We start from the raw sequence: 25,307 nt of genomic DNA on the forward strand, positions 1-25,307 counted from the left end.
CAGGATTCATCTTTTATTGATATTAATTAATATTAAGCCACTTCCCAGGGGAACTGCTGTAACACGATTAGGACTTGGTTCTAAAGGTAATAACATACTGACGTCCTAGACAGAGCACTGGCCACATTCCTCGCAGAGAAAATGGGCTTTTCTTCTCCGGCCAGTGACCGGGTGCCTGGTGCGGCCTGCCCTGCGGGAGCCCGGCCTGCTGTGCGCGCACCTTCCTTCGTCCCCTCCTCTCGCCCGCACATCCTGGCCCCGAGGCGCCGGCCCATCGCGCCCCCCGCTCCTCTGGGGGGCTTGTTTCCCCGTGAGCGCTCGGGAAGGGAGAGCCTCCGTCTGGTGGCCAAACTAGCACCAAAAGGCGGTTCTTCTCCACGCAGTAAAACGGTCTTTTTTTATTCTCGTTTGCTTTTTTCTAAGGAAATAAAAGTCTTAAAAGTACATGGCACTAGAGTGTGAGACTGTACAGGTGCATTGGTCACAACCCCCGGCGGCCGCCCTCAGATGTGGAGCTGGTGGGAGGCCAGCGTGTCCATGAAGGGGCGCACCAGGTTGTCGGTGGAGAAGTAGAAGATGAGGCCGAAGGCGATGGAGATGGGCAGGGCGGGCAGCGCCTTCTTGAACACGGCGAGCAGCAGGAGGGTCAGGCACAGGCCCTGCGGACACGGGGGGCGGGGGGGGGGCAGTCAGACAGCCCGGCCTGGGTGCAGGGCTTGTCAAGGGCACCCACAGCCTCCCGGGTCCTCCCGACAGCTGAGGGCCGAGGACGGTTCCCCCCGTAACTCCTGCACGTCAGTGGGTGAGCCTGAAAGCGGCTCCTGACTCGGCACGTTGCTGTCCGCCAGACCTGCCTGCTGCCTGCCCACAGCAGGGACCCGCGGCCTGAGGGCAGCGGCCGCCCCTCGGGACACACGTTTCTAGAATTGGATGGGCTCGACTGAATGCTGGCACCACGGGAATCTAAGACGGCGTGTGCCTCCTCCCTCGGTCCTGCCCGCCCGTCCCCGCCTGGCAGATGCAGGAACGAACTGTCAGAGCCAGGTGCCGGCTGTGCCCTGGGAGGGGCGGCTTCAGGTCCCCCAGTGCAGAGGGGGCGGAGCCTGGGGCCCAGCACCCTCCCCGATGGACTGGAGCCTGAACGTGCCACGTGGTGCCGGGGTTCGCCCCTCAGAGCCGCTGCCCTGAGATCAGTCATCACAGTTCGTTTCCCCCAGAGGTCCGTCTGGCCACCTTAAGTGACTACAGGAGCCTCCCAATTCCACTGCTGGGGCTCAAAGTGATGGGGTCCCCTCCTGAACCCTGGGAGACCCTGGGTTCAGAACCCATGGGGTGTGGGGGGCACGGAGGGAACGCGCCAGCCCTGGAGTCAGAGACTGAGCTCACCGGCGTGTGCGCCCAGGCAAGGCCCTCAACCTGTTCCCTCTGCCACGACCTCAGGTGCCGTGACCCCAGCGCACAGCTGCCCGTGCACCTGGCCACCTTCGCATCAGAGCCCCGGACCCCTCCCTGCACCTCCCTGTGTCTGTGGGCGCCCAGAGCCCGTGCACACCTCGGTCTCACGCTGAGGATCTTGGAAACCCTGCCTGGCCCCCATCACTTCTCCCTCGAGGGGCCACAGCACCTGAACATCCCCGGGGGCCCCAGGAAGACCTCCAGCCCCACTGCCCACTCACGATGAGGATGGCCACGAAGCAGGCCAGCGTGGTGTTCCAGTCCCCGCTGCCCGTGGCCGCCGCCTTGCCCACCAGCACGCTGTAGAAGATGAAGTCTCCGAGGCCCAGCTTCACGCCCCCTGTGTGGGCGAGACAGAGTCCATCATCCCAGGGGGAGGCAGCAGCCAGACACCAGGGACCGAGAGGAGAGCCTGGGGTGCTCAGGGCGCAGGACGGGGTCACTTCACCACCGGCCCCGCTCACCTGGCCTCTGGGGCAAGGACCGGCTGCCTCGGAAAACCGTAGCCAGCGGGACAAGGGGGAACCCAGGGGCTGGGCGACCTGCAATCCGGGCTGTGAAAAGCTGGCATGTCCGAGAACTCGGGCAAAACTGGTGCTTAAAAACCAAAAAATCCTGGTGCTTGGCACTTACTTAAAAAAAAGTCAAATAAAATGCATTGTCCAGGGCTGGTGGGAGGCCGTGCAACTCAGTGCTGGGTTTGAATCACAAGTGCCCTTTAGGGATTTAACTTCACTGCTTGTGAGAACATGCACCACACCCAGCGGTCCTCTGCAGACCTTTCCCCTTAGAAATAGGGAACGTACTTGCAAGCAGCCTCTCCCTTACTGAACAGCGAATGAGAGGCTCTGGGGTGCTTTCGGGTTGTCTCTTTTATACACCTGCCCCTGGACACCGCACAGGGCCACTTTCTTCACCGCAGACAGTGAGACTCTATATCTATATGTATAAAAGCCCAATATGCAAAGGGTCCCCTCGGGAGTTCGAGTTCAACGACTGGGAGCTCGATCACTCACTATGACGTGCACTGACCACCAGGGGGCGGCGCAGAATGAAGGAAGGCCCTGGCCAGCAGCCGGCAACTGGGGAAGGGAGGCCCCGGCTAGGGACCCTACCTTAGTGCACTGGGCCTCTAGTGTTCCTATAATAAACCTGAGTCGGCCTGTATCAAGGGAACTGCTCGCCTCCTCTGCCCCTATGCCCTCCTCCCCCCCATGCCCTCCCATGCCCTCCTCCCACGCCGCCCTCCCATGCCCTCCCCCCGCACACCCTCTTTCCCTCCAGACTCCAACCAGGTGGCGCTCCTCCTGGTCAAGGCAATGTCTGTCCTGATGTGGCTGAACCTGGGAGCTCAGGTCTCCCTCTGACCCCCGACACCTGGTCCAGAACCCCGGTGCCCCCATCCCGAGTTCTCCTGCACAGCCCCCCTCCCCCGACTCAGTGTCCGTGATCAGGGCCCACTCTGTGAGAGGTGAGTCTCAGAGCCGGGCCCTGCACAGTGCAGGCCGGCACACGGCTGGGGCTCGGTGACCGTGGCCCAATACAGGCTTCAGCCTGCATGTGCGAGGCCCGCGGCCTGCCGACAGGACCTACCCCCACGGGTTCCTCCTGGACGCCAGCAAGGCCGTCTGTCTCCCTCACGCCCTCCGCCCTGGACATCAGGGCTCCCCATCTCCCCCCGCCCAGGGCCCACAGACCCTCTGGACATGGGCACCTTACTTTCCTCCTCTTCCTCCAGCTCCTCCCCCGGGGAGCCAGGCAGGGGGGGCTCAAGGACTTCCGGGTACGAGGGCTCCCCCAAACTGTCGCAGGAGTCTTCTTCTGGGTCCAGTAGGAGATGCCGGCATCCCCGCAGGGTGGGAGAGGAAGGGAGAGACAGAAGCTGGTCAGAGGCTTCTCTGGAGCTCAGGGTCCCTGCCCGCCCCCTGGCCCGGTGCCAAGGAAAGACTCCCCAGGCCATGTAAGAGGAAGAGGCTGAGGCAGAGGACCGAAGGCCACCCTCGTTTGGTCCCCAAGATGCCAGGAGGGCTGGTCTTCCCTTCTGCCCCCCAACCTCGTGTCTCCCAGGGAGGCCAGGCCAGGCTGAGCGGGGAGCAGTGAGGGGCCGCCCCCAGGGCCCCAGGCTACCAGCCCCCGGCACTCACCCATCTCTGGGTCGTAGGGGAGCTGAAGGGCCCCCTGAGAGGAGGGGTCCGGCTTGGCCATGCCCACTGTCCACACCATGGCGGCTGCGGGGGGGGAGAGAAGGGTCACGCCTCAGGCAGGGCCAAGGGGCTCCCAGGGTCCCTGGAAGCCCACACAAGCCCCCCGTTCCCTGGCGTTCGCTATGCCCACTGGCAGGAGGCTGCGGGGGAGGGGTCCACACTCACTGACCAGGTTCGGGCAGTGCTGCCTGCCCACAGCAGGGACACGCGACCTGAGGGCGGCGGCCTTTCCTGTCTTTTTTTGCCTCCTCACCAAAACAATGGCAACAATATCAGCAAACAGTCTGATGAACTAATTGTGTTTTCGTTTTATTGTGTAAAGAACATGTAACATCTATAATGATAAACGCACAATATGCTAATTAGACCGGACGTCCTTCTGGACAACCTTCTGGATGCAGCCGGGGCTGGGAGGGAAGCCCGGGTCCTGGGTGCGGAGGGAAGCTGGTGCCGGCAGCTGGGGAAAGGAAGGCCTACTCTTGTATGGATTTCGTGCACTGGCCTCTAGTGAACTCTATCGTCTTAGCCATTTGAAGTGTTAAGTATATGCACGCTGTTGTGGAAGAACAGATCTCCACAACTTTTCCAGCTCGCAGCACGGAAACTCACCCAGTGACCAGCCCCACTTCCCTTCCCCTGTCCTACTTCCTGTCTATGAGTCCGATACCGCACATACGTGCAATCTACAGGATCTGTCTCTTGGTGACTGGCTTGATCTGCTTAGCATGTCCTCAAGGTTCATGCCTGTAGCACAAGTCAGAACTCCTCTCCTTTTCAAGGCGGAATAGTATTCCACAGTGTCGATACATTTGGTTTATCTGCTCACCCCTCAGTAGACACCTGGCTGCTTCCAGCTCTTGGCTGTTGTGAATGCTGCTGCTACGAACATGGCTGCACACACACACCCAAGACCTGCTTTCAGTCCTCCTGGGGCTCTGTCCAGAGGGGGCCTGCTGCATCACGTGGTACTAACTGTGTTCTCTCTCTGGCCTGGAGACTCCCTCTTGCACTCACGTCCAGCTCTGCAGCCAATGCCCGGGGGCACCTCACACTCCATGCACCCCCACTGCTCCCAACCACGGCCAGTTCCCTCCTCTTTGCTGCTCAGACCGAACACGCCATCATCCCTGACTCTCATTCCTCTCTCTCGGGTTGTTCTTCAGGCTCTAAACCCAGCTCCTGCCCCCCTTGATCCCGAACCACTGTTCCCCGCCCAGCAACCTGTGCGGTCCTATTAAACGTCCAGTCACGCCCTGGCCGGTCGGGCTCATGGATAGAGCGTTGGCCCGAGGACTGAAGGGTCCAGCTCCATTCCAGTCCAGGGCAAGGACCTCGGTGGCAGGCTTGGTGTGTGGGAGGAAACCGATCGATGGTGAGGATTAACAACAACAAAAAACAAACAAAAGAGCAAACCAGCCCTGGCCGGTTTGGCTCAGTGGAGAGAGCGTCAGCCTGCGGACTGAAGGGTCCCAGGTTCGAGTCTGGTCAAGGGCATGTACCTTGGTTGCGGGCACATCCCCAGCAGGGGGTGTGCAGGAGGCAGCTGATCGATGTTTCTCTCTCATCAATGTTTCTAACTCTCTATCCCTCTCCCTTCCTCTCTGTAAACAATCAATAAAATATATTAAAAAAAAAAAGGGCAAACAAGTCCCGTCACGTCACGTCAGTCTGAAATCTTCCAGGTGTGTCACGTCTCACTGAGGAAAGCCTGCAGGGCCGGCCGTGACCTGGACCCCCTCCCCCCGCCTCCCCCCAGCGCGCTCACGGCCATCTTAGGCCTCGGCACTTGCAGCTCTTCCTTCTGCCCAGAATTCTGTCCCAGGCTGTCCTCGGGCAGGACACGCCTCCTCGGGCAGAGGCCTTCCTTGACCATCATGTGTGAACAGCAGCGCCACTGCCCGGAGTCCTCAGGCCCCTCCCGCGCCGTCTCTCCACACAGCACGCACCTCCTGGCCTGTTAGTGACTGCCTGGCCCCCTCCCAGAACGCAAGCTCCACGAGGGCACAGATGTGAATGAAGTCCAGGCACTGTCCGGTCTTTCCCCTGTGGTGCCGGCTCATCCTCGGAACAGGCCCGGACGGAGCTTTAACTCGACCTTCATTGGTTAGAGGTCACCCAGAACCCCGCCGCTGCTCCATCACGGGCTCCAGGGCACCCTGCACAGCCGGCCCCGGAAGTTCAAGCTCTTACTTAAGTAAGGGCCACCAGCCACAGACGGAGGGATTAAAGCCACAGGGCTGTGCGCTCTGGGGCCCCGGCCCCCGCGGGCCTTGTCTCATCGGCGTCTCCGAGGCCCGCACAGTGCCTGCCACAAGGGGGGCTCTGATACAGGTGTGCTGCACGCGTGTGCACCCACCCTACACCTGGCCTGAGCCAGGGGCCCCCACGTGCCTCCCCTCAGAGACTCAACGCCGGAAGCTGCGGCCTGCCTCGCTCACTTCCCACCTGCGCCCCGTGTGACAGCAAGCTGCTGGCCGCTGTCGTCCTGGAGGGGAGACCCTCCTGAGGCCCCCAGGCCTCCTCCCCGCTTGGGTCAGGGAACGGGCAGCCACCCCCTAGTGAACTCTGAAGCCAGGCCTGACCCCATGTCGGGAGGAGGTGGGGGCCACTCACAGGAGTATATCAGGGCCGGAAATATGGGCTCATTCCTCTCCTGGGCCGTCTCCACCAGCATCCGCAGCGGCCCCTTGGGACACAGCACAGCCATGAGATCTGGAAATACAAAGTTAAAAAGGAGATTTACCCCCAAGCACCCCCAAAGAGAGGAGCCAGCCCCCTAACACCGGTATGGGGGGGGCGTGCCCCAGAGCCCGAGTGTGAGGCTCTCAGGACGGGCCCTGCCGTCCTATCACCCAACCCACAGTCTCCAGTCACAGCCGCCAGCCTGCCATTGGAGCCCAGAGCGGGCCAGGGAGGGCTCCCTGCGAGCAGGGAAGAGGAGGAACTGGAGTCCCACATCCCTGGGCCCTAGAACGGAAGAAACAGAACCGGGGAGGCCCTCACACGAATGCCAGTGAGACCGTGGCTAACGCTCCGGGTGCCCCAGCTACAGGTGCCGTGCCCAGCCCGTGCCCAGGACTGGCAGTGCGTCATGCTTCAGTGCGAGGGCTCGGTAAACGTTTGCCTTTAACAAACCGCGTCAGCAGTCGTGAGTCCACACAGGACACTCTCTCAGAAGGGAGGTTCCCCCGCCCCCCCCGGCCCCCAAGTCTGCTGGGAACGGGGAGGGAGGAGGGGCCTTTCCACACTGGCCACGCGTGTGCAGCAGCGAGGCTGGGCCCTCGACGCTGACCACTGCCTGCCGCAGGCTCTGCCCGCCGGTGCCCACCTACCGTACACAGAGATGGCGCCCAGGATGACCCAGGCGGACCACTCCGGGAGGTACTTGATGAAGACCAAGGCCATGAGCGCGCTGATCATGATGAGGTAGGCCTGCTGCAGCACCAGCGGGCCCTTCCAGTGGATGCACACCATGCCCACCGCCCCGAAGTTCCAGACGACCAGGAACAGGGTGGGGTAGTCCATGGCCACGTTGTAGGTCTTGAGCACTTCCCTGCGGGACCCGAGTCCAGCCCGGGGGCGGGGCACTCAGCGAGAGCCAGACCCGGTGCCAGTCAACACCCTGCTCCTCAGCCCTCAAGTCCCAGCCTGGTTTCCAGCTCCTGGCGCCACTGACCAGCATTCCCTTCCCCATTCCTACGAGTCCCGCACGAACCACTGGAAATGGTCTGGAACGAGGGGGGGGGGAAGCCGACGGCTCGTTCTTGGGCTGCTCCACGTGGGTGTGCACTGGCACGACCGGAAGGCCCTCAGCCCCTGGACATTCCGGGGAATGTGCTCTCTCCGCTCCCTCCTGTCTCTGTGCCCCTGGGTCAGGCTGATATCCCAAATCAAGGGCAATGGAGACCCTTTTTGCCATAAACTAGGAAGAACCCAGATCCAGCCCAAAGACTAGAATGTGAATTCTGAGGGGTCCTACCCTCCTTGGGTTCACAGAGAGCCTCGTCCCTGAAGGCTCTGCTCGTTTGTTTTAAATTAGGAACCACAGAGACGCGTGGCCCACCATGGAGACCACTCCGTGTCAGAATAAGGCCTGCAGGCCCGGCCGGTGTGGCTCAGTGGCTGAGCATCGACCTAGGAACCAGGAGGTCACGATCTGGTTCCCAGTCAGGGCACTGGCCGGGGTTTCAGGCTCGATCCCCAGGAGGGGGCGTGTAGGAGGCACCGATCAATCATTCTCATCACTGATATTTGTATTTCTCTTTCCTTCTCCCTTCCTCACTGAAATCAATAAAAATACGATAACAAAAGGTCTGTGGAAAGAGGAGCCCGGCTCGGAGCAGACCCTGGGGAGGGTGCGGAGCCCAGGGGAGCCCTTCCCCACCCAGGTCCTTCACGGCCGCTCGGGCCACCGCGGGAGGGCCCCGAGGACTCGCTGCCCACCAGCTGCCACTCACCCGAGGTAGATGTAGGTGAAGAGGAAGAGCAGCATCAGCGAGGACATGATCAGCCAACCGTGGATGAACTAGAGAGAAGCAGGCAGCGTGAGCACACAGCGTGTGCCCCAGCCCCATCGCAGCCTCAGGCTCCCGGCGCCGATGATGCCCACGCCGGGAACCCTCCTTCCTCAGGCTCCTCCGAGGCGGGGCTGGAGGGCCGGGGCGGCTGTTTTCCAGGCACATGGGGCACAGAAATTCAAGGTCTCCCTAGGCCGCCCTGCGAGTGTACGGAGACCCAACTGCTTTAGGCCGAACACCTGGACCTCACCCACCCAGAGGACATGCTGGCGTCCCTACACGCCAGGCACTGTCTGGGCGCCCGAGGAAGCCAGCAAAGCTTCTGCCCGCGCGTGCTGCATTCCATGTGAGGGCAGCAGGCGACACACAGATACACACGCATCGTGACAGGCGGCGGCAAGGGCTCTGAAGAAAGCCAGCCGCGGGCTGGTCCCAGGAGAGCCACCGGTGCTGACTTAGACGCGGGGGCAGGGCAGGCTCTTGGAGAGGCTTCTTTTGAACAGAGTCAACCCAGGGAGTCCCTCCCACCTGAGGGTCTGCAAACACTGCTCTCCTCCCTGCCAAGCCGGGGAGGGTGAAGGACGAGGGGGCTCCTCAGCCAGTCCTGGGCCCAGCACAGGGCACAGCGCTGATGCTCCTTCCAAGCCTCCCCACCTGCACACAGACCCAGCTCGGGACCCGGCGCCTCAGGCAGGACCTGGTCCCCCAGGAGTGAGGCCGTGGCCTTGCCAGTGCCCGGCTGCCTGTGGAACCTGCCGACACTTTATCACAGCAGCCCCGCCCGCCCGAGGCCATGGCCATCACCTGAGGTCATGGACCTGCAAGTAAACTTGACTGCACAGCCCCAGGACTGGCCACCTGGTGCCTACTGACCCCAGCAGTGCTGGCCTCCCCACTCCCGGCTCCCAGCTGCTCTCATCTGTGCTCCGGACAAGCAGCCCTCCACCCTCTTCCCCCGTCCACCGCCCTCCCCACCCCAACCTGAAACTCGGGCTCACCTGCACAGGTCATTACCTATCAAGAAGCTCAGCGCCCGCACACCTCCTGACAGCCCTCCCTTCCACCCCCGCTGGGAGGGGGCTCATCTCTTCAGGCCGAGCCTCCTCCCCTCCCTCTACCTGCCCCACAGAAGGCGGCAGCCTGAGTACAACGTGCTCACGCCTGTGTGTGAGTGGTTTGCATTAGGTAATCCCTAGTTTAACTTCCTTCTAGTCCTCAGGGCGTCAAAGCTCCGTGAAGCCTACAAGCTATGGCATCTCTGGGGGCAATGCCCAGGATGGGGGCCAGGCGGACTCCACGCCTCTATCACCCCGGGGCCACTCCACAGCTGGGGGAGGTGGGGGGGGAGAGTGGGCCTCCCAACCAGCACCGGAAGACCCAGCCCAGGATCTGTACGACGGGCCTAAAGGGAAATGGGAAAATAAAATAAGCCCGGAGGGAAGTATGGGGTAAAGGGAGCCTAGAATAGAACACTCATTCCTTCGGAAGGAGAAGCAAAAGAAAACTGACCTTGAATACGAGAAGTGACATGTGAATGCTGCAAGGAGGAACTCAATTAGGTGGGATTATGTGTAAGTTTAAAACACAAGAGCAGTGGCCGCTAACCCATGGGAGGGGCAGGAGAGGGGTGGTACGAGTACCAAAAACCAGAGTCTGTTTTGCAGAGAAAAAGGAACTCTGGTTTTTTTAAGCCGACGGTTGCAGCACAAGAGGCACCGCAGGGGGCGGCGGGACAGGCGGGCGGGCGGCTCACCTTGTAGCAGCGGTACTTGTACAGCACGACCAGGAAGATGGTCATGACCACGATGACGCTGAGCATGATGAGGGTGTTGAGCACGGAGTTGAGCAGGCGCTGGCCCACCGAGGGCGTGTCTTCGGTGAAGGGCGTGTAGATGCTAAGGGAGGAGGCCAGGGCTCGGTGCCCGTCCCTGCCTGGTCCGTGTGCCCCCCCAAAGGAGCCCTGGACGCCTGCCCTGGGGGCGTGCTGCCGGCCATCCCCGCTGCTGCCCTGCCTTCCAACCCATCTCCCAACCCCGACCTCAGCCTGAGGACCAGGCCCCAGACAGGGTGCGGACTCTTCGTCCCTGCTCCTTTCTGCCGCTGGCACGGAGCTGCGGTGCCCTGGCCGGTGGAAGCCACCACCCCGACCCAGCCCCGCTCCCACCTGCCGGGGCCCACTCACAGCTGCCCGTTCTTCTCCGTGTAGAAGCGCACGGACTTGATGGAGGCCACCACCCCGACCCAGCCCCGCTCCCACCTGCCGGGGCCCACTCACAGCTGCCCGTTCTTCTCTGTGTAGAAGCGCACGGACTTGATGGAGGCCACCACCCCGACCCAGCCCCGCCCCCACCTGCCGGGGCCCCACTCACAGCTGCCCGTTCTTCTCCGTGTAGAAGCGCACGGACTTGATGGTGGCCACCACCACGACCATGCACAGCGTGACGGGCACGAAGAGCATGATCACGTGCTTCGCCCCGTACTTGAGGGTCAGCTCCTCCTCCAGGCCCGGCAGCCGCCCGGGGACCCCACTGCAGACGTAGCGGTCAGGGTCTTCCTCCTGGTCCTCCTCGCGGCCCTGGCTTCTCTGTGGGAAGCACACGGTCAGGGCCACGGAGGCCCCGGGGCGGCCTGCCACGCGGCGCGGGTGTGGAAGAGGAAAGGAGGGTGACTGCTGCTTCCAGACACGAGGCCGTCTCAGGCCGCAGTGCAGGTGAGGGAGCTGGGACAGCCAGCCCCTCTGAGGAGCGTAGGAGGGCAGCTAGAGCCAGAGCCGGCACTGACCACCGCAGATGGCAGGTGAGGGAGCTGGGACAGCCAGCTCCTCTGAGGAGCGTAGGACAGCTAGAGCCAGAGCCGGCACTGACCACCGCAGATGGCAGGTGAGGGAGCTGGGACAGCCAGCCCCTCTGAGGAGTGTAGGACAGCTAGAGCCAGAGCCGGCACTGACCACCGCAGATGGCAGGTGAGGGAGCTGGGACAGCCAGCCCCTCTGAGGAGCGTAGGACAGCTAGAGCCAGAGCCGGCACTGACCACCGCAGATGGCAGGTGAGGGAGCTGGGACAGCCAGCCCCTCTGAGGAGCGTAGGGCAGCTAGAGCCAGAGCCGGCACTGACCACCGCAGATGGCAGGTGAGGGAGCTGGGACAGCCAGCCCCTCTGAGGAGTGTAGGAGGGCAGCTAGAGCCAGAGCCGGCACTGACCACCGCAGATGCGGGCGGGCCGCGGCAGCCAGAGGAGGTGGTCTCAGGCCGCGGCCGCATGGCTGCTGGTGGAGCCCGTCTACAGAGCTCGCCCCACTCAGCACGGGCACAGGGCGCCCCTCATGCTGCTCACGTGGCCACACTGACGCGGCACAGTCAGGCCAGGTGACAGGAAAACAGAGCAAACTTTTTTTTTTTTAAGTTTTGCTTTTCTTTTTTTCTTTTTCTTTTTGGTTAATCCTCACCTGCGGATATTTTCCCATTGGGTTTGAGAGAGAATGGAAGGGAGGGGGAGAGACAGAAACATCGATGTGAAGGATACACATCTATTGGCTGCCTCCCAGAAGCACCCCGACCGGGCCCGGGATCGAGCCTGTAACCGAGGTACGCGCCCCTGACTGGAATCGAACCCAGGACCCTTCAATCTTGGGGCCGAAGCTCTATCCACTGAGCCAAACCGGCTAGGTCGAGCAAACCTTTTAGGTTCACAAATCACAAACTAGAATGGCCAGCACACACAGGGACGGACTTTCTTTGGTTATAAATAAGACACTGGGAATTTGCAGAGGAATAAATTACTTTGAATGTTTGTGCCTCAAAGCCAAGCATGCAAATCTGCAGCTGAGCCAGAGTGGCGTCTGGGAGGTCCGGGCCGAAGGGACGCTGGGAAGAGGAAATGAGCGAGCAGCGAAGGAGCGGGCAGGGCGCCTGCCAGACGCAGGCACAAATGAGCCACAGAATTTCTGCTCTGGAACTGTGGCAATTCAGCGTCATCAGCGGCTCTGGTAGTTGCAGTAACAGCCAACGCCAAAGCCAAATGAAACAAAACTAAAAAATGACTATTGCTTCGGTAGGTGCTTTGCAGGGATTCCAACCTAGATCCTCAGCTGAGAACAGAAGAAACTGTTCATGAACAGGAAGTGAAGCAACTAAAATGCACAAGAACTCCAGGCGCTGAGACGGAGACTCGCAAGGGCAGGCTAAGGAGTGCTGTGCGGTGGCCGTGGTCTTGCACGACGTGGAGCACAGGGCGTCAGAAACGAGCAAGGGGATCGGGCTGGGAGAAACACTCCGCCGGAAGCTGTTTAAATACCACAATGGGCCACACCAAGCACGAGGCTGCTTTTCCCTGAGGGGAGGGGTGGCTTGGCTAGTGCCTCTCCAAGAACACCCCCCACTTCCTGACCTTATAACCTCCTGCCCTGCGGGCTGCAGAGGTCACATCACAGCGCAGCCCCCTTCCGGCCATGAACTGACTGTCCCTCCAATCTCCCGTGTTGAAGCCTCCTCCCCAGTGTGACCGAGTCAGGACACGGGGCCTCTGGGAGGGGATGCGTCATGAGAGCGGGGCGGGTGAGCATCAGGGCCTTTATAAAGGGACCACAGAGACCCTCCCCTCCCGCCACGAGGACAAGGCTGCCTGGGAGCCGGAAGTGGGCCTCTCCAGACACCACATCTGCTGGCACCGCTGCTGGGCTTCCAGTCTCCAGAGCACTGAGGATTAAATCCGTGTCTGCGATAGTTCTGTGACAGCAGCTGGACTGGAGGGAGACACAGCCCCAGCTCAAAGCCGAACATGACGCAGGTACAGCCATCGCTGGGTCACCATGGCTGCCATCTGCCAAAAAGGCTCCCCTCGGCCGTCCCTGACCTGTGACCTGTCCCGCATCCACACTCACCCGCGGTTCCTCACTAGGCAGGGGAGGGCAGGGCAGGGCTGGGGCAGACTCGCTCGGGCCACTGCAGTCCACGTCCGGCCGGCACGTGCGGTCGCTCTAAAGCCCTCACCGCTGAGCTGTGCCACGGCAACCACACCGCCTGCCAGTCCTCACCGTCACTCTCCCTCCTCCCGCACGGAACGTCTGGCTGGGCATGTGCAGTCGCTCTAAAGCCCTCACGCTGAGCTGTGCCACGGCAACCACACCGCCTGCCAGTCCTCACCGTCACTCTCCCTCCTCCCGCACGGAACGTCCGGCTGGGCATGTGCGGTCATTCTAAAGCCCTCACCGCTGAGATGTGCCACGGCAACCACACCGCCTGCCAGTCCTCACCGTCACTCTCCCTCCTCCCGCACCGGAACGTCCGGCTTCCATCCACAGGCACAGGGACCCAGGGGCCTGTTTCGAGGCCTCCACCCGCTGGCGGGAACCTACCCACTGGGCCGCATCCTCTCCGTCCTCGGGGCCCTGCCTGCCTTCCTGGCAGGAGCGAGGCACGGGGCTCTCGGCTGACATCAGGGACGTCCGCTCGTTGCACGCGTCTTCCTCGCTGTCAGAGGCCATGAACGTGAGCATGGCCCTGCCTGTAGACGTGCCTGGGAAAGCAAACACAGGAGACCTCATTCCCCTCCCCTGAGGCCACGGAGGTGGGGGACAGAGAGGGCCAGCGGCTCTAAGACCTGGACACAGGCCCTGCTTGCAGCAACCCCGACGCCGTGTGCAATGACCGCTGTACAGCAAGTCCCACAGCCACCAGGAGGCTGCGCGCCGAGGGACGGCCTCCGGAGACCAGGCCACAGGGGCAGGCGCCCGTGGGAAGTCAGGCCACTCCCCCGTCAGCACGCTCATCCCTTCCAGCCACATCACCTGCTGAGCGCCGACAGCGTGCCAGCGACTGTGCTGGGCTCTGGGGTACAAAGATGAGTAAATGACACCTTTTATCCGTAAGAACACAAACAAAAAGCCACCCAGTGTGACCAGGGTTATGATGCAGATGTTCCCACATGGTGCAGAAGCATCTAGAGAGAAGGGACTAAACCTGAGACCAGGAATGTTTTCTAGAGAAGACGACAGGGTCTGACGGACACAGCCTTTTCCAGGTGGGAGGGAAGGGCATGAAGAAAGCTCGGGGCCCGGGCTGACGGGTGGGGGCACCCGGGGAGGCATGAGGGTCTCCCGTACTCCCCCTCCCCCAAGGGCAGCGTGACAGGCAGACCAGCTCGGTGTTTGGGAGTGTCAGTCCGGCCACTGCCTGGATAAGGAGGAGGGAAGGGGCTCCCGTGAAGGCGTCAGCAGTGGATGCACGTGAGGGGACAGGACCAGGAGGGTCAGGATGAAAGCAGACAGGACCGGATGTGGGCAAACCAGAGGAGAGAGTCAGGGTGGGCCCGGCATGGAGGAAGACAGGGAGGGGGATTGTCTCAGGAGAAGATGGAATTCGGTCCAGGAGCCTGAGTGTCTGTGGGTTAAAAGGCAGAGGCATCTAAGAGGGGGCTGAGTGCCTGGGTCTGGGCGCCGGGAGGCAGATGAGAGTCATGAGTTAGAAGTGAGACCATGTGGGGTGAGCATGCGTATATGTGTGCGTGTGTGTGTGTGTGTGCGCGCGTGCACGTGTATGGTGGGAAAGTACAGCTGAGGCAGGACCCATGGGAAGGCTCAGGAAGAAGGGACTACACAAGACAGAGGCCTGTCCCCAACATGTGCTGTCCTGAGCGGTGTGTATACACGACAGCACCACACAGAAGCCAGTGCAGCCCAAAGGGGCGGGGAAAACGTCAGAGAACCCCTGATGGATCTGACTGTCCCCACCGACATCGCCACCAGGGCCAGCTCTCCCCATCGCCGCCTCCCGGAAGCCCTCCAGGCTGAGCTGCCACCAGGGCCAGCTCTCCCCATTGCCACCTCCCGGAAGCCCTCCAGGCTGAGCTGCCACCAGGGCCAGCTCTCCCCATTGCCACCTCCCAGAAGCCCTCCAGGCTGAGCTGCCACCAGGGCCAGCTCTCCCCATCGCCGCCTCCTGGAAGCCCTCCAGGCTGAGCTGCCACCAGGGCCAGCTCTCCTCATCGCTGCCTCCCAGAAGCCCTCCAGGCTGAGCTGCCACCAGGGCCAGCTCTCCCCATCGCCGCCTCCTGGAAGCCCTCCAGGCTGAGCTGCCACCAGGGCCAGCTCTCCCCATCGCCGCCTCCTGGAAGCCCTCCAGGCTGAGCTGCCACCGGGGCCAGCTCTCCCCATCGCCGCCTCCCGGAAGCCCTCCGGGCTGAGCTCCATGCCACTGGGCTCAGGCAGCCAGGTCTGCCTGCTGCTGAAGGTTTGTCTCCAAGTCGGTCACCCCCATAATTTATCATTTTGAGGCCAGCAGGGTCTTCGCGGCAGGGTCTGTGGCTGCACTCAGGGCTGTGGTCTGGATTATGCCTGCGTGACTTCAATTCCCTCCCGATTAATAAGCACATGGCAGCGCCTACCTCTGGCCACCTCGCCGCCTTGCGCTCCTTACACAGAACTCAGCGCAGGAAGCAGCGAGATGGCCGCGGGAGGGAGCCGAGGACCCTGCACTTCCGGCATTCAGATCCGGGGGACAGTCTACCCGCTGTGGGGTTAGATGTCTAGGTCTGAAGGAGTAAGAGGGATGAGAAACGGTCAGGCAAGGAATGGCTTGCAGATGGCAGGAGGTGGGACAGCCTGGGAAGAAGTAATCTCCTGACTGTGTGTGTGTGCGGGGGGGGGGGGGGGGGGGGGGGGCTATCAGCCTATGAAACAGAAGGCCACGGTTTGCTTCCTGGTCAGGGCACTGCCTGGGCTACAGGCTTGATCCCAGTGGGGAGTGTGCAGGAAGCAGCCAATCAATGATTCTCCCTCATCAGTGATGTTTCTATCTCTCCCTCTCCCTTCCTCTCTGAAATCAATAAAAATATATAAATGTGTGGGAGGGGGGACCTAACAGGGCCGATTCTGACGAGCTGAAGTGGCTGAAGCGAGGGGATCAGGGAGACTATGGTGGAAGGTGAGGCAGGAGAGGGGGGAGGTGAGGGAAGAGAGGGGGGAGAGGGGGGAGGTGAGGGAGGAGAGGGGGGAGGTGAGGGAGGAGAGGGGGGAGGTGAGGGAAGAGAGGGGGGAGAGGGGGGAGTGAGGGAGGAGAGAGGGGAGGTGAGGTAGGAGGGGGGAGGAAGAGAGGGGGAGAGAGGGGGAGGAGAGAGGGGGAGGTGAGGGAGGAGAGGGGGGAGGTGAGGGAGGAGAGGGGGGAGGAGAGGGGGGAGAGGGGGGAGGTGAGGGAGGAGAGGGGGGAGGTGAGGCAGGAGAGGGGGGAGGTGAGGGAGGAGAGGGGGGAGGTGAGGGAGGAGAGGGGGGAGGTGAGGCAGGAGAGGGGGGAGGTGAGGGAGGAGAGGGGGGAGGCAGGAGAGGGGGGGAGGTGAGGGAGGAGAGGGGGGAGAGGGGGGAGGTGAGGGAGGAGAGGGGGGAGGTGAGGCAGGAGAGGGGGGAGGTGAGGGAGGAGAGGGGGGAGGTGGAGGGAGGAGAGGGGGAGGTGAGGGAGGAGGGGGGGAGGTGAGGAGGAGGGGGGGAGGTGAAGGAGGAGAGGGGGGAGGCAGGAGAGGGGGGAGGTGAGCGGATGAGCGTCATGAAAGCAGGAGGCAAGCGGAGCAGCATTCTCAGGGGGCGTGTGGGCCTCCCCTGCTCCACAGGATCCCCTAGAACCGTGGTCGGCAAACCGCAGCTCGCAAGCCACATGCGGCTCTTGGGCCCTTGAGTGTGGCTCTTCCACAAAATACCCAAGAGCCACACTCAAGGGGCCAAAGAGTTGCATGTGGCTCGCGAGCCGCAGTTTGCCAACCACTGACCTAAAACTAGGATCTGCCCCCTGGTGGCAGCTCCTGGACCAGCAGAGTCTAGTCAAGGCCCAGTGTGGGGACACACTTTGTAGCCCCGACACACAGAGAGCTGGACTCCCTTCACCTAATGGAGGTCCGGAACTCAAAGTCCTCCTCTCTGAAGCTCAGTCTTTGGGGGAAAACCTAAACAAACACCTGCCTGGACCCACAGCTCCTCGCTGCCCTCTGGCCTCGGTGAATTCTTTCTACCCACGAGGGGGCCTGAAACCCAGGCATGGCTGGATTTTCTTAAAACCACGTGGCCCTGAGTCTCAGCATTCCCCCCGGAGCAGCCCAGACAGATGCGCAACTCCGGGGGCTCCAACACCCTGTTCCCCGCGCCCCAGTGTGGTCTGGGGTGTGGAGCAATGTAGTCACAACCTCCCTCCCCGTTCTTCCCAGGCCTCTGGGGCCGGTGCTATCAGGGCCTGGAGGAGTGGTCGGGAGGCCCTGCATCTGAGAAGTGATGGGTTCAACGTTACCCGGGACCTGGTCCCAGCTCTTAACCTGGATGCCAGGCTGCTCCCCAAGGGCCCGCACTCTGAGGGAGCCCCGCGTGGTTCCCAGGCCGGTGTCAGACCTGCTCCGGGCTGCCCTGCCCGGGAATCAGACGCCCATTGAGTTGTGGGCCCAGCTCACAACTGCAAGTGTCGGCCACAGTCCACCTTCCCTCCTCCCTCTCCTCCCTCATCTCTGACCTCTCCTCCCTCCCACCTCTCCTCCCTCACCTCTGACCTCCTCCCTCTGCCTCACCCACCCACCCTGGCACCCCCACTGCTCCGTGCCTGATAATGGGGGCGTGGCAGAAGGAACAGCCCTTTCTCTGGAACACCCTGCGTCTGGTGGGAGCAGGGCAGGCAGGGGAGCAGCTTTCAGACCAGGGAAGCTGCAGGGCTAGGAGAGTGCGAGGCTGGGACGGTCCCCAGGCCCTGCCCACCGTGGAGGAGCGTGTGGGAAACCGGGGCTCCAACACCCCACTACACACTGGACCACCTTTCTTTCTTTTTAAAAAAAATGTTTTTATTGATTTTAGAGGGAGAGGGAGGGAGAGGGAGAGGAACATGGACAGGCCACTTCCTTTACGCCCCCTCCTGGGGAGAGCGCCTGACGGGGCATCGAACCCGTGACTTCTTGGTGCATGGAATGGCGTTCAGCCAACTGAGCCACCCAGGCCAGGGCCGGACCCGCCTTCCTGGAGGCAGTAAAACTTTCCAAAAGTTTTAAAAATTCATACCTTTTGATCCTGAAATGCTACTTCTTGGAATTTGTCCTAAGAAAATAATAAAAGATTTACATAAAAATCTGTGTGTCGCATTTATTTATAATTATTACAAAAAGTGAAAATGACGGAACTGCCTCTGTCCTATGGTTTATCCATCTGAGAGGGTTTATGATGGGAACAGTAAGAAACGTATTTCAGAGAATATTCAATAACATGACAAAGCACAACCGGCTGTTACACGTAATGAATATATAACTTCCACACACAGTCACCTGAATTTTCTTTAAAAATGTATATATATAAGGCCTGCCCCCCCAAAATCACAAAACATTAAAGGAGGTTATCTTTGGATGGTGAGATTGTGGGTGAATTTTACTTAATGTTTTTCTGCATTTCTAAAGCTTCTATAATAAACGTGGATTGCATTTGTAGGGCTGTTTCTAAAGCTCTTAACTTTTTAATGGGAGATAATGAGCATCAACATAGACTGTCTTCTTCTCCCCCTGCCCCGGGCGGCACTCTCCCCCTGGGCGGCACCCCCCCCCCCCCCGCCCCCCCCCCCGCCCCGCCCCGGGCAGCACCCTCCCCCTGGGCGGCGGGCAGTGGGCTCAGGAAGCCGCTCTCCGTCCTCTGCAGCCCTCTGCTCCCGGCTCCGAGGACAGAGCCGCTGGGAGGCACTCCCTGTGCTTCTCGGTGGGAACGGCCTACCGGTCCCTGAAATCCTCGGAGGGAAAAGTCGCCACCCAAACCTGCAGATAAACAACCTTGTCGCGCATGCCTGTCCACCCAGCAGCAGCGCGAGGTCCCCATGGAGGCTGACTCACGGGCAGGTGGGGGTGGGTGACTCTCCTACCACTGGTGTCAAACCCTGTCACCCACATAGCAACCAGCGCTCCGTTCTCTGGGGGAGCGCGGACGGTGCAGGGGGGCCGACGGGTGGGGCAGGGGTGTGCTGTGCGGAGACTGTGTTTGTTGTTCTGGAAACTGAAAGCTGCCTGGGATGAGGGGCAAAATCAAACACGCAAACAGCCACCGCCCCCCATCCATCAGCTGAAAGGGACAGAAACGCTGAAGCAGCCGAACCAGGGGGCTCTGACCCAGAGAATCTCTCCAACGCGCTCCGGTCAGCAGGTCCCGCAACCATCACGGAAACCCGGTGACCCCGTTCCTCCGACCTTCTTTCCATTTCGGGGAAATGTACATGTTTTGACCTTAAAATTTAAGGCCAGTGGACCTCGGTAGGAAACAGATTCTAAAATGCCACCGTAAACACCGGTGCCTCATGGGAAAAGATGGAAACTAGCCCCAGAGCAATCTGGGAGTTACTGCCCTTCCCACAAACACTCAGGGCTGCAGAGAAAGGGCTGGGCCCCGACACATCATTGGTCTTTGTTTGTTTGCTTGTGTGCAGGCCTAGCAGAATAGGCACTCTCCAGGGCCACACCTCTCAGGGCTCCCATGACTGCTGGGGAGTTCCCAGTCTCCCCTTATATGGGGAAAGGGTTTGCTAAGGGGAGGAAATCCCCCTAGAATTTTCCTTAGAAATGTCTACAGCTTCCCTGCCTTCTGTGTCCCCAGCCCCGGGCATCTGTCCATGTATTTGGCCCTGGATGACATTCATCCACCTCAGCCTGTCCCGTGATGGACATCACCTGCTGGGGAGGAGGCTCTGCCACATACTCCCCGGCTGCAAGGCCTCGGGCCATTTACTTAACATCCCGTGGCCCATTTCCTCTGCTGGAAAAAGCGAAATACGCACACCTCGCAAGAGGACTGTAAAGACTAGAGATGATGTGTAAAGCACTTGGCACATAGTAGGTGTTCAATAAATGGTGGCTATAATGATGAAACAGAGGCAGGGACACAGAAGGGACAATGGAAGCCGGCTGATGCCCCTCTTGGGAGGGTCCCAGCCAACATGAACACTTGTCAAACAAAAGGGCACGTCCAAAGGACTATGTCAGAGCCAGCAAGGCCCTCAAAGGCCATCGAGTCAGTGCCCTGTTTTACAGAAGCCCAGAGGACAAAAGCACATCCCAAGGCCAAAAGCCCAGTTACAGTTCAGGTCCCCAACTGCCAGTTGAGGAGCTCATCCCTGCCCCTACCTGTGAGGGGCACATACGGGGCGGGCCAGGGCCACGGTCACAGGGCGGCCCACACAGCACACGGCGTGGGCTCTCCGCGTACACACCCACACTGACAAGGCCCGGGCCTTCTCCACGGGCAGGTGTGTGTCTTGTCTTTAACACACAGCTTCTCCGAACACGGACAAGAGGTCAGTGAATTACAAAGACTCACCAGATCACCTGCCACCTTACAAACTCGAGTCTCTCTCCTGACCCCCGCCTCACAAGCCCTCTTCTCTTAGTGCTCCACATGGGGCAGAGGGGGTGGTAGCGCCAACATGGGCATGGCACAGGGATGGGGAGTGACCACATGTGGGCAGGGGGCATAGGGCAAGGCACTGCTTCTCTGGGGCAATCAAAAGGGAGGGTTGGAAAGGGTCTGCTCTGGCACTGGTGAGATAAATGATGTCTACACACCAGTCAAATCCAGTTTCCTAAGAATACTCAACACAGGGAGAATTCTGAAGGCATAACATTAGCAGGAAGAATAGGACACACAGCTTCCTCTTGTTTCCTACCTCTAATATTTCAGCAGGTGACTAGATACGGACGTGCATGAACTGCTAGAAGGCAACGCATGTGGACAGTTGTCATCACTGGACTGAGGGCTAACGGGCTTTTAAAAAATATTGCCTGAATTTTCTAGAATGCAACACATGCTACTTTTATGTTTAAAAAGTCAGCGGGAATGCCGAAACCGGTTTGGGTCAGTGGATAGAGCGTCGGCCTGCGGACTGAAGGGTCCCGGGTTCGATTCCGGTCAAGGGCATGTACCTTGGTTGCGGGCACATCCCCAGTAGGGGGTGTGTGCAGGAGGCAACTGATCCATGTTTCTCTCTCATCGATGTTTCTAACTCTCTATCTCTCTCCCTTCCTCTCTGTAAAAAATCAATAAAATATATTTAAAAAGATAATAATAATAAAAAATAAAAAGTCAGCGGAAAGGTGAGCACCCTTTCAATTTCTCTTCCATGTTCCGGAAGACTATGTTGGCAAAGACGACTGAGCAACCCATTCTCCCAGGCAATGAAGAGGCTGGGAAATCGACCTCCCTGCCGGACATCCGGTCTTGACTAAGGTCTGATTTGAAATTCCTCTCTTCCTCAGATTTTAACCAGGCACCCTGACCACTTCCAGGCCTGGAGGCCAACACGGATGACATAAGGCCTGAGCCCAGGCCAGCCCGGCCAGCCCAAGGTGAGAACCACCTCGGGGCCCTGGCGGCTGGCAGGCGTGCCAGCCTGGAGCCCTCACATTCCTCCTCCAGCCCCTCCGCAGCTGCTGGGGTCAGAGAACAGGTGGAAATGCTTGCAAAGATTTGTGTCCTAAAGTCAGAGCACCAGCTGAGCACCCGCCAGAGATGTCTTTACAAGAAACACACGTGGCTTTGGTTTCTTTTTCTAAAGTGTGTGTGTGTGTGTGTGTATATATGTACATATATTTAAATATATTTTTATTGATTTCAGAGAGGAAGGGAGAGAGAGTGATAGAAACATCTATGATGAGAATCATTGATTGGCTGCCTCCTGCACGCCCCACTGGGGATGGAGCCTGCAACCTGGGTGTGTGCCCTTCACTGGATTCAAACCCAGGACTCTTCTGTGCACAGGCCGACGCTATATCCACTGAGCCAAAGCAGCCAGGGATATATATATATATATATATAGATATATATATATATATATATATTTTTTTTTAAATTTATTTTTTGCTTTGTCAGGTAGTCGGGAGACCACACAGACATTTCCTGGCAGCAGTGCAGGGACGCGGGTGGGGGTGAATGTGGGAAACCTCTTTCGCAAAAACTCAAAAGATTAAGAAGACAGCTGGCTGGGATCAAATCCCAGCGCTCTGTCACGAAGCCACATCGCAGGAAACGTGGCTTAGCTCTCTGAATCTCGGTTTCCCCTCCCGGAGGAGGGTGATATCATCGCTACTGTAGTATGTATGGTCAGAGCTCTTAAGGCAGCGGTTCTCAACCTGTGGGTTGCGACCCCTTTGGGGGTCGAACGACCCTTTCACAGGGGTCGCCTAAGACCATTGGAAAACACACATATAATTACATATTGTTTTTGTGATTAATCACTATGCTTTCATTATGTTCAATTTGTAACAATGAAATTGAGGGTCAACACCACATGAGGAACTGTATTAAAGGGTCGCGGCATTAGGAAGGTTGAGAACCACTGTCTTAAGGTAATTGTGAACTACTGTACAAAACGGCTTTCCATGGACTAGGACAGTGATGGCGAACCTTTTGAGCTCGGCGTGTCAGCATTTTGAAAAACCCTAACTTAACTCTGGTGCCGTGTCACATATAGAAATTTTTTGATATTTGCAACCATAGTAAAACAAAGACTTATATTTTTGATATTTATTTTATGTATTTAAATGCCATTTAACAAAGAAAAATCAACCAAAAAAATGAGTTCGCGTGTCACCTCTGACACGCGTGTCACAGGTTTGCCATCACTGGACTAGGACTAACTCATAAAAGTATGTTATGTCATGATCATCATCAATAACCTGGAGAGACAGATGCCAAGATAGGTAGGGAACTCGTATTTGGCAAACCCTGTTTGCACAGGGGCACGGCGAGCAGGGCACGGCCACAGGCATGACACCTGCCCTGGGCCTCCAGGCACATCTGAGCGGCAGCCTTGCTCGTCCTTGACCTCCACTTTCTCAAATAGGAACACTCATCCCCATACACACACTCCAGGCCTGCACAGGTACTTCAACCCCAAACGATACAGAATGTTCCTGAAAACCAGAAACGATCTCCACTCCACTCGGTACCAACAGTCCTCCAACACCCGCCCTCCCTCCTGAGAGCCCCTCACCTACGCAACACGTGAACCTGGGCAGCCTGCCCGCCTGAGGCCGCAGCTCTGAGCTGGAGCCAGGATCCCCGCCCCTTCACCAGCTGGGCCCCCAAAACACAGCTGCTGACACGTTTCCCCACTCGCACTCAGCCCCATTCTCACAGCCGGGAACCTGAGGCTCACGCACCTGCAGCCGCTTATCCAGAGCCTAATTCCTGCCAAAGGTCTTGGCTGAAGGCCCTGGAGGCTCAGGTGTCTGCAGGAGGAGCTGTGCACACAGGTGTCTGCAGGAGGAGCTGTGCACTCAGCAGGGGCATCCGTGCGGGCAGCACGCAGACTCGGCAGCCCAGGGTGTCAACTTGGGGTGAAGTTGGCTCTGCAGTTGTTCCGGTGGGCGCTCCCAGGCTGCCCGTCTGCTCGGGGGATGCAGTGAGCCCCCAACCACAGTGCACCCCTTCACCGGGGAATACTCGAGAAGTCAGCAGACAGGAGCCTTCCATCCAACGGCCCAAGGGCGGAGCTGGCCCACGGGCTGGGCAGCAGGACTCGAGGCCAGGACGGAGCCTGGCTGTGCTGTCTCCTACCTGGGCGACCTCGGACAAAGTCACTTCAGCTCTGTGGGCTGGAGACTAGCTACTGCCCCAGGCTCCTTCAGCTGCAAATGCTGGGTTCTGGGCGCCTCCCACAGCTCTAAGTGCCGATAAAACAGCCCAACACCCGGGCACCACATCGCCGGCTCCGGGCCGCGACCGCGTCCAGCTGCTCACACGCCCAGACAGACCCGTCTCCCCTCCCGTCTCCCTCCCGCCCCTGCAACGCAGGACCAGCGCCGGTGCCACGGCCGGAGGGAGGAACAAATGCCCCGTCCACACGCCCACGTGCACGGCCCCTTTAAATGCTCTGGCCCCTGAACAGCTCGCCTCGCGCCCAGCTCAGCGGGGGTCGGCGGCGGAGCAGACCCCGCCCGGGTGAAGGCCCCAGGCCTGGGGGCCACGCCCCGCGCCCCTTTCGCCCGCGAGTTCCGGGCCGGCCCCCGCGGTGGCTGTCCCGGCGCCCTGCCCTCCGCCGCCCCCGCGCTGGCCGCAGAGGCCCGGACCGCGGCGCGCGCAGCGTCCGCAGCCCCGGAACTGGCGAGGCACCGCGAGCGGCCGCAGCGAGGGGCGCGCGGAGGGCAGGGCTCGGCCCGCGGGTCGCGGCTCCACCCGGGGCCCCTAGGCCGCGGAGGACAGGGCTTCGTCCGCTAGCCCCGGCCCCGCCTGCCCGCCCGCCCGCCGGCTCACCTGCTCCGCCGCGGCGCTCCGACCGGCAGTGTTGACGCGGCTGGCTGTGCGCCCGGCGAGACCCGGCGGCGGCCAGACCCCGCCCCTCCTGCCCCTCCCAGATACCGCCTCCCGGCTCAGACCCCGCCCCTCCCCGCTGTCAGACCCCGCCTCCCGGCCCAGGCCCTGCCCCGCTCCCCGCGCAGACCTCGCCCCGGCCCCGCTCAGACCCCGCCCCCCGCTCAGGCACCGCCCCCCGCGCCGGCACCGCCCCCGGCGCAGACTCCGTCCGGGTCTCGGCCTAGCCCCCGTCCCTGCCCCGCCCTGGCAAGACCCCGCCTCCCGGCTCAGACCCCGCCCCCAGCGCAGGCACCGCCCCCGGCGTAGCCCCCGTCCCTGCCCCGTCCCGGCAAGACTCCGCCCCTGGCCCAGCGCAGACCCCGCCCCTCCCAGCGCAGACCCCGCCTCCCGGCTCAGGCCTTGCCCCGCCCCCCGCGCCGGCACCGACCCCGGTGCAGACCCCGTCCCTGCCCGGCCCTGGAAAGACCCTGCCTCCCGGCTCAGACCCCGCCCCCAGCGCAGGCACCGCCCCCGGCACAGGCACCGCCCCCGGTACAGGCACCGCCCCCGGCGTAGTCCCCGTCCCTGCCCCGCCCTGGCAAGACTCCGCCCCTGGCCCAGCGCAGACCCCGCCCCGTCGGTGACGCCACGTTCCAAGCCCGAGCCCGGCCCAGCCCGGAGCTGGTGCGCGCAGGGGTCTGGCCTGCTCGCCGCCGCCGCGGAAGGTCGCGGTAACCCTGACACTGGACGGGGCGCGGACCTTACACCGCGCGGAGCCGGGCCTGCATTCTAACGCGCCCTGGAGGCGCCGTGGGCGGCAGTGCGTTTCAGGTCCCCGGTCCTACCTTTTCCGGATACT

General features: G+C 60.8%; 1 protein-coding gene across 8 annotated transcripts; it reads right to left on the reverse strand.

Annotated features, from left to right (window-relative positions):
- Positions 1-24,502, reverse strand: PSEN2 (presenilin 2). 8 transcript variants are annotated; one of them, XM_036354833.1, is made up of 13 exons: positions 24,410-24,490; positions 18,191-18,226; positions 15,556-15,702; positions 13,529-13,689; positions 10,546-10,760; positions 9,930-10,071; positions 8,117-8,184; positions 6,992-7,212; positions 6,273-6,371; positions 3,600-3,683; positions 3,175-3,276; positions 1,677-1,795; positions 1-659 (listed from the first exon to the last, which is right to left on the reverse strand). In XM_036354833.1, the coding sequence occupies exons 4-13, from the start codon at positions 13,667-13,669 to the stop codon at positions 504-506; spliced, it is 1,347 nt and encodes a 448-aa protein (XP_036210726.1). In that variant the 5' UTR covers positions 13,670-13,689; positions 15,556-15,702; positions 18,191-18,226; positions 24,410-24,490; the 3' UTR covers positions 1-503. The 8 variants fall into 8 exon arrangements, 6 of the variants coding, with proteins under 6 accessions (XP_036210726.1, XP_036210727.1, XP_036210728.1 ...); XM_036354834.1 differs by lacking the exon at positions 24,410-24,490 and adding an exon at positions 23,317-24,376; XM_036354835.1 differs by lacking the exon at positions 15,556-15,702 and having other exon boundaries at positions 3,175-3,273; positions 24,410-24,492.
- Between the last annotated feature and the right edge of the window lie 805 nt (positions 24,503-25,307).

Source organism: Myotis myotis, unplaced genomic scaffold, assembly GCF_014108235.1.
Source record: "Myotis myotis isolate mMyoMyo1 unplaced genomic scaffold, mMyoMyo1.p scaffold_m19_p_21, whole genome shotgun sequence".
In the NCBI taxonomy this organism is placed as follows: Eukaryota; Metazoa; Chordata; class Mammalia; order Chiroptera; family Vespertilionidae; genus Myotis; species Myotis myotis.